This window comes from Meleagris gallopavo, chromosome 26 (genome assembly GCF_905368555.1).
Source record: "Meleagris gallopavo chromosome 26, MGAL_WU_HG_1.1, whole genome shotgun sequence".
In the NCBI taxonomy this organism is placed as follows: domain Eukaryota; kingdom Metazoa; phylum Chordata; class Aves; order Galliformes; family Phasianidae; genus Meleagris; species Meleagris gallopavo.
Genome location: NC_139429.1, coordinates 4,586,691 through 4,595,323, shown reverse-complemented (window position 1 = coordinate 4,595,323; position 8,633 = coordinate 4,586,691). Strand labels below are relative to the sequence as shown.

Here is an 8,633-nt window from a genome sequence, read left to right as displayed (position 1 = left end):
AGGCAGCACATCATTGCCTCTGTATCTGGTTGAGAGATTTACAACTTAAACTCGTGGCAGAGGAAGAAATTGCCTCAATCACTTGGAGTAATGGCACATGGAGAGCCACTTGGGCGTGACTGCTATTTAACACAAGAACCCAGCTTGGCTTCATTTAGCGTGCTGGTTCCTTTCTAATAAACATGTTACACTACAAGGTGGGGATTAAGTTGAGAAAAGTAAATAAATTGGAAACTGATGGGGAGAGATGGGAGCGAAATGGAACATCCTGGGGGGGTGTGATGGCCGATTAACTCTCATGCTGGGGTGCTGGGAACAGCCCTGCAGGCCAACACTGGAGCTTTCTGCGTTGGGGTTTGGTGTTTTGGGGGTAGGAGGGGGATGTAGGTGTGGGTTTTTTCCTAGTATTTCCTCTGTATAGCATGTGGAGGCCATTGGTTGGAGAGAATGAGGTGTTGCTTAAGGTCATGGGCGAGAGATTTTGGCTTTTCTCCCTGCTTTATGCATTTTATGATCAGTCCACCTCCTTGCTAGCAAGGGCTCTCCCTGCTCTGTACACGCAGGGCAGTCAGAGTGGGGAAGGAAGCAGCATAAATCCCCTTAAAAATTTGTAATTTGCTTGCATGGTTTAGCTAGCCATTGCTTTGTGTGTGTGTGTGTGTGTGTGTGTGTGTGTGTGTGTGTGTGTGTGTGTGTGCATCCAGGTGTGGGCAGAAGGGCGGTGGAAAGCATCACAGAGCATCCAGGCAGTGTGTGAGGAGGTGATGGAGCAGTGAGGCACGAGTCTGCCCTGGCCATGTGGCAAATGGGCTGCAGCTGTCACTGGATGCTCTGTACAAAAAAGGATGAGTGGAGCTGCCTGACTCATCCTGTACCCGAAACAGCCCCGGTGAGCAGGGCGAGTCAGCAGCACTCAGTGTGCTGACAGAGCAACGGGGTGGGGGGAGAGCCCTGTGCTGTGGTTTGGGGAGGACGAGGGGTTTTCAGCGTTTGCTGTTGTTCAGGGTTCTGCGAAGCAGAAATCCCCAAGAGAAGGGGGTTGCTTTTGGGTTTTGGTTGACAAACGCAAACTGTGGAAAGATGTTCTGATGAGCTGTCCGAGCAGCTCTTGTGTGCTGCTTCATCTTCCAGCTCTAAGCAGAACAGACTCCAGATTCAAACCCTGAGCTTTCCATGGAGGTTTCTAAAGCACCAGGTTGCTGCATTTAGAGAGAGCTTTTCCCAGGCATGGGGCATGAAGCTGCAAGGGGCAGATGAGCTCAATCCCCATGGAGCCCAACTGCTGCTCCACTCTTGGTTTTAACCCCAGTTCAGCAAATATCAGCATTTTGGAGAGAGGTTCCTCACTTTTGGGGTGGTTGTGCAGAGCCTACAGGCGTGCTATTGCAACGTAGGTGGCAAAATTAAAGCACAAGCCCAGCTGCTGGGAGTGCATCTGCCTTCCTGCGACTTCAGCCCATGGTCCAGAAGGGCTTTAGTTCTCCCTCCAGCCTGGGAACCACTGCAGCACAGTATGAGATGTATGAGGTGTACCAGTACCTATAGTGCACCTGCAGCCTGGAGAAGTGTGGGATTTCTGCTCCTAGGACTGATAGTCCAGTGCCTTTTTGGGAGAAAACAGGAGCTGTAGGAAGCAAGTCTCTTAAACAACCCAATAGCTTTTATTATGTATATTAAAAAAAAAAAAGCAACAAAAAGTGCAATGCTCCAGTTCACTGGAAGGACTGGGGGGTTAATTTTCAGGATGCTGCATGGGAATTTAGCCGTGGGATTTCCATTATTGCTAATGGGACTCATGCAGCTTAATTTCATGCGAGCTACACTAAAAACATACCCCTAACTGTCTTTAAAATTTCAGCCCTGAAATCGAGCCTTTTAAAAGTTAGAGGAGGGTAAACAAACACCTGAAACCACACCATCTTTGCTATTTTCCCCCTTTCAGTCAGTTTCAGTGGAGGGGGAGGGAAGGCAGGCAGTCGTAAGCAATTAAGAAAGAAAAAACATATTGCTCTCATACTGGCTGCCTGCATTCTGAACTTCAGCTTTCTGCCAATTGAAAGGGCAGAGTTACAACCCCTGAAAAATTGGGGTGGCTGATGCCTTATCCTTATCCTGAAGCGTTGCACTGCGAATGCTGCATCACAAAATGTATCTAATAACCCCAGCACCACTGCCTCCATCGTGGGTCCTCGGTTATTAGGCCGTTCTTGTTAAATGACTGCTATCATCTGGTCCCAAAGTACATTAAATCCCATTATAATTATGAACACACTTCCCTATAACGTTCTCCTTAGATTACATTTGCACTGCTTTACCCCAAGGGGATTTTTGTACTAATGCCGTCCTTATTTGTTATTTTAGCTGACAGGGCCGGGCTGCAGGTAGTGCTGGCAGCAGCGATCTGTGCTCCCCTGTTCCTGCAGGTCCCCGATGTGGGCACTGCCGATGTGCGCTGTGCCAACATCCCCCGGCGCTGCGGGTCCCTTTTTCTGAGCTCGGCGCGGGCTCGTTCGCTTTTCGTGCTTCCTATCCGAACTCAGTGCCGCTCGGGGAAGCCGTTCGGACAATCGCAGCTTTACCAAAGCGACGCGCGTGCAGCGTGACGTTCCGCTTTCCAGCCGAAAGCTGGCGTCGGGCCCCTAGCTTGGATTTTGGTGACCGTCCCTACCGCTTCCATTCGATCGCCGCGGGCTCTTAGAGCCGGGCCGCGGGCTCGATTCCCCGGGAGCGCTTTTGTTCCGAGCTGGGGGTGGTCCCGCCGGGTGAGTGGGTGCGTGTCCGCCCGCGGAGCCGTCGGGGGGCGGGCAGCCCCCGCCCGTATCGCGGCGGCGGGAGCGCGGCGGCTCGGCGGGGCGGGCGGGGGCAGCGGTACGGGGCAGCCCCCGCGGTCGGGCGCCGCTCGCCGCCGCCGGCTCCGGTTCATTGGCTCCTCGCGGCCGCCGGCTCCTCCATGTTTGTTGTTGGCAGCGGCCGGCGGAGCCAAGCGCTGTCCAGCAGCCGACGTTCACCCGCCCCGGCCCCGCTCTCGAGCCCCAGAGCCGCCGCCGGGCGCTGGGGCGGACCCGAGTCGCGCCGCAAGGTGCCCCCGCGGGGCCGGGAGGGAGCGGGGAACGCGGCCCCGAGGGAGCGGGCGGAGTGCAGGCGGCGGCGCTGCCCGCCGAGCGGCGCACGCGGGGCCGCGCAGGATGCGCGGGGCCCCCGTCGGGGCGGGCCGGGGCGGGGCCGGGGGGGCGGCGGCGCCAGCAGTCAAGATGGTGCGGGCGGCGGCGTCGGGGGTGGGGGCGGCCTGACGTGGGCGCGGGGCGGCCCGTGGGCCGGCGCCGCGGTGATTTGCTGCGCGGCGCGGCGAGCGGCGGCGGCGGCGATGAGAGCGGGCAGTGCGAACTGCCGGAGCAGCCGCCGGCCGCCGTGAGTGCGGGCAGCGGGCGGGCGGGCGGGCGCGGGCTGCCGTCCTCTTCTTTTCCTTCTCGTCCTTCTCCTCCTCCTTTTCCCCCTCCTCGCCCCCGCAGCGATGCGCGGTTGCGGCTCTGCCGGCTCTCCGCTGCCTCTGGGCGCGGGGCTGTGCCGGGCGCGGCGGCTCCCGCTCTGCACCTGATGAGCGCTGCGCCGGGTCCGAGCCCTGCGGGCGGGACGGGGCGGCCGCCGCTGCCTGCCGTGCCGTGCCCAGCTGGGCGTGCTCGCAGGCTCCGCGCACCGGGCGATGCGCGGCGATGCGCTCCTACCGCTGCCGCTCTCCTCCCCGAGCAGCAGCCGGCGGGACCGCGGTTCTCAGCGCGCCGGAGCGCTGCGGATGCCGGCCCCGAGCCGAGCGCACAAACTTTTCAGAGCATCGTGACTCGTCGCCGCCGAGCTCCGGCTAACCACCCTCTCCTTCTCTCCTCCCCCGTCCCTCCTCTTTTTTTTTTTTTTTTCCTCCTCTTCCCCCCCTCTGTCTTTTGTTTTCGCAGATAGTCGGCACACAAAGCTAGTCCCAGATTTGAGCGACGGTAAGGCACCCTAATGAGTGAACCTCGGGAGCGCTATGGATTTGACTAAGATGGGCATGATACAGCTCCAGAACCCCTGCCACCCCACGGGGCTGCTGCACAAAGCCAACCAGATGCGCCTGGCGGGGACGCTGTGCGACGTGGTCATCATGGTGGACAGCCAGGAGTTCCACGCTCACAGGACAGTGTTAGCTTGCACTAGTAAAATGTTTGAGATCCTCTTCCACCGCAACAGTCAGCATTACACCCTGGACTTCCTTTCACCAAAGACTTTCCAGCAGATTCTGGAGTATGCTTACACAGCCACCCTCCAGGCAAAGGTTGAAGATTTGGATGACCTGCTCTACGCAGCTGAGATCCTAGAAATAGAGTATCTAGAAGAGCAGTGCCTGAAGATCTTGGAGACCATCCAGGCATCTGATGACAACGATGCCGAAGTCACCATGACGGATGGAGGTGCCGATGAAGAGGAGGACAGGAAATCAAGGTACATCAAGGGGCTCTTCATCTCCAAGCATTCCAGCGAGGAGAGCGGCTACGCCAGCACAGCTGGGCAGAGCGGACCAGGCACTATGGTGGAGCAGAGCCCCTCAGTCTCCACATCCTTTGGCCTCTCCGCCATGAGCCCCACCAAGGCAGCGGTGGACAGCCTGATGAGCATCGGGCAGTCACTGCTGCAGGGTGCCCTGCAGCACAACGTCCCCGAGGAGCCGCACGCTGCCGGCCGCCACCCCGGCCCCAGCGAAGTCAAAACCGAAGTGATGCAGGTGGAAGATGCCTCCAGCCACGAGAGCCCACGACCGGCGGAGTCGGGTGCTTCCAGCGGGGAGAAATCTGATGACAAGAGCAAGGAAGACCCCGGCACCCCGACCCGCAGTAGTGTTATCACAAGTGCCCGCGAACTGCACTACGTCCGTGATGAGAGCGCAGAGCAGACTCCCGAGGCTGCCCAGGGGATGCTGGTGGGGCCGGAGCAGTCCGCGGCTGCGAGCGAGAAGCCTTTGGGTGTCTACTCCGTGCTCCCCAACCACAAAAGTGACTCTGTGCTCAGCATGCCGCCCTCCATGACATCCACTCTTCACATGCAGCCAGCCCTGGCCGTGTCCATGGACTTCAGCGCTTACGGAGGGCTCCTGCCCCAGGGCTTTATTCAGAGGGAGCTGTTCAGTAAGCTCGGGGAGTTGGCAGCCGGCATGAAAACGGAGAGCAGAGCCGTGGGTGAGCAGTGCAGTGTGTGTGGGGCAGAGCTCCCGGACAACGAGACCGTCGAACAGCACCGGTGAGTCCTCGCTGCGTCCGGCTCCACGCGCGCCTTCGGTTGCTTGTTTTGCTGTTGCCGAGGTCTTTTCCTCTGTTTATTGTTGTATTTTGCTCTCAAAGTGAATGTGACGCTTGGGTGTGATCTTGGTTGTGGGTTTTGATTTCTGACTGGGTGTGCTAGCAGCTTAGCATCAGATCCATGCTGCGAGCCCAAAATTAGGAAGTGGAGAGCGTGCGCTCTGCCAGCCTCGCACGGAGGGAGAACTGCCTTAACTTTCTCAAGACTGGCAGCTGTGCCAGAAGCTTCCTTTCAGCGAGTGCTGGGTGGGGTGCATAGCCCAGAGGAGGCTCAAGGTGTTGTAGTTGTTTCTTGCTAGCACAAACCCCACTGGTTTCCCTGGCTGCTGTCTGCAGAGCCCCATACGGTCACTGCCGTTTGAGTTTAGGGATCTGTGCCGCAGATCCCATGCTCTGCAGATCCTCCCACCCTGTGCTGAGCCCCTGACCCCAGTGTGAGTGCCCAGTGCTCTGCAGGGTTTGTTTCTGCAGGGGAGATAGAGACCTGCTGCGTGCTCTTATCCTACTGCACGGATGACATTTGGAATTGCTTCGTTGCACGGCTTGCCACTCCTGTAGTTTAACACCAGCTTGGTGGTGTTGCTCAGTTGCATGGTTTAGGAAACATTTGCACTTTGCCCAAAGCAACATCCAGGTCAGGCTGGGATTGCTTTATCACCAGGTCCAGCTTTTACCCTCCGGAGGGGGCGGCTGTGGGTGGGTGTGCTCCGGGGGATACCGTGGTGTTGGTGCCTGTGGGACTGTGTGCTGGCTGCTCCCAGTGTGTGCTGCTATCAGATAAACACTGCCAGAGTTCCTCGCAGCGTCCCTAAAGTGCCTGAACTGAGCATCATCTCCAAATATTAATGAATCAACAAGTTAATTAGTCCCGACGCTCACAACGCCGTGCACACACAGGGACGGTATGGGTACTGCTAGCAGGGGCTGCTGCAGCCCGTGTGCTCGTGGCCATGCAGGTGACCCTCGTGAGAGCAGCAGCAGCTGCATCTCTGGTGCTGCAGCGTTCAGCCCTGCGGAGCTCCGTGAGCTGGCGGTGCTTCGTGGCTCGCCGTGCCGTGCTGACAGCCATCCCCCTGCCCCGGAGGGTCCCTCCCGCTTTGTGCACCCGTGCAGCAGGGTTCTGCTTTGTTCCCCTGCATTGTAAGTGGGAGAGCTGGGGTTTGTGTGCGTGCGTGCGAGGGGCAGATGATGCCTGCCCAAAGCTTTTCACTCGGACGAGGATCCAGCCGTGCTTGCCGTAGGGTGATGCAGGCTGAACGTCACCAAGGGAGAGCTGCAGTGAATGCTCAGTGAGAATTTTAACGTGGCTTCTGCCACGCTCACCAGCATCTTCCCTTCTTCCTGAGCGCAGAGCAGTGACCGATGCTGGAACCGGTTCATAATCCTGATCTTGTGCCAGGGCTGCTGCTGCTGCTCCGTGCTGTACCTTGTGTTCTGCTGAGGTTTGGGGCTGATCTAACACACAGCAGGGCAGGGTTTGCTAAAAACAGAGCCCCAGAAGGATGGTTTAAGGCAGTGCCGAACTTGGTGCGCTCCTACTTTGAGGCCATGGCTGTGTGCAGTCACTGCGTGCTGGTAAACTTTTCAGAGTGAGCCAAATCCTTTGAGCCATTTTTAAACTGATTTGTAAGATGGTCTGTGTTGAAAGGTGTTGGGCAACAGTCAAATGAACTTTAAAAGAGGAGGGAAAAAAAAAATCAAAATCCAAGGCAGTTTGTGCGTAGACAAGGTTTCATGTGGCTTTTTTATAGTGTTTGCTTTCTGATACGTGGTGAAAATTACCATTTCGAGAGGATTTGTGGGATCCCATTGTATTTATGGAGCTGTTAAACAGCATCCACGCTACGCTGGGATCTATAACTCTCTGCTGGAGCAGTTGTGCAGGTGGTGGCAGCTGCACCGTGCTGCTGCTTTGCTCCCGGGGTGTGCCGAGTGACAGCGGTGTCACCACGGAGCCGCTGCTTTAGGTGACCTCTTTCTGCTGGGTGCCTGCTGGTGTGGTTTTGCTTTTAACCCTGCCCTGGGCACAGAGAGGCAGCCCTGTCCCCAGCTGTGTTGCAGACTGCAGTTGGATGCCCGCTGCTCTGTCTTCTGCTGGTCTGCCCATCCGTTTATTCCAGTCCTGTGCTTTCAAGGTGTTGGATTGATGGGCAGATGCAGCACTTCCAGCACTGTTGGCACTGCCTGAGCTCTTGGTTTGGTGGCTTTTGTGTGCTGGAGTCCCGGCAGGGAGAGGAGAGACCAAAGTGCTCTGCACGGAGAGCACTTAATGAGCCAAGAGCATCCCAACATGTACAGTGTCTGTTTATGTTACGTGAGTGACTACATATGGTGTGTATGTTTGTTTACGCACACACATGCCTAGATGCGTATAAATATATATGTTTAGAGTCTGAGAACCTTCTGAGCGTTGCTCCTGCCTTCACTAGTATGGGAAATATGTGCACGGGGGGGGAAAAATAGAGCATGGTGCTTCCCCCAGACCCTGGAGGGGCTGTGGTTTGGGTGTTCTGCTCAGAGAGCACCCAGGGGTGCAGGTCCCCATAGGGTCCCCAATCCCCCAGGAGCAGCCCCACAGCCACCCTGTGCCTCTTGGATGGCTGTCGGCTGCTTTGTGATCCGTTTTCCTTGTTGACCAAGCTTATGATTTTGACTAATTGAGTGCGTATTGAGTTGGTGACTCTTGAATTATTTTTTTTTTTTTTAATAAAAGATTTCCTTCTAGGATCAACAAAGTTCAAACTTAATCTAATGTTAGTATTGATTGCCGCTTCTAATTGCAGACCAAAAAGCTGTAGTTCAGTGGCCCTTTTCCGGTTTGTTTGTATGAAGAAAAATCTCCGCTTCTGCAGGGCTGTGCTGAGCTGCTGCCTGAATCTGGGGCAGTTTGTCATCGTGAGGTTAAATGCAGTCAGACTTTATAAAATGAATGTTTCATATATATATATGTATTCACATCGAAAGCAGCAGAGAAAGCTGTCAGGGAGATGTGATTCAGTGATGACCGTGAGTGGCACAGTTCTCCCTTTTTCCTTTGGTGCATCATCCTTCCCCTCTGTAGAGAAAGGGTTTGAAGGGCAGAGCATCCAAACCCACAGTGTGGTCCTGTGGGGCGACCCCGAGCAGTGCTGTGTGCTGGCAGCGTTGTCCACATGTTCCTCTGTGACATGGAGATGCCCAGCTGGAAAATGAAAGTTCTTTGTGCCAGTGTTGTCTAAGGCAAATCATAACCGGCACCACGATTCCCGTTGGTGCTGTTTTGGCTGGAAGGTGCCTGCTCCTCTGCCCCTAAATCCATGTTAATGCATA

General features: G+C 56.2%; 1 protein-coding gene across 2 annotated transcripts in view; it reads left to right on the top strand.

The window, feature by feature from the left end:
- The first annotated feature begins 3,272 nt into the window (after positions 1-3,272).
- ZBTB16 (zinc finger and BTB domain containing 16) overlaps positions 3,273-8,633 on the top strand; it is a 74,113-nt gene continuing 68,752 nt past the window's right edge. Inside the window, exons 1-2 of one of the 2 annotated variants that reach the window (XM_085209130.1) lie at positions 3,273-3,408; positions 3,948-5,265. In XM_085209130.1, the coding sequence (XP_085065256.1) occupies positions 4,022-5,265 (1,244 nt within the window). In that variant the 5' untranslated portion in view covers positions 3,273-3,408; positions 3,948-4,021. The remainder of the gene's footprint in view (positions 3,409-3,947; positions 5,266-8,633) is intronic. The other variant, XM_085209131.1, reaches the window with a different exon arrangement.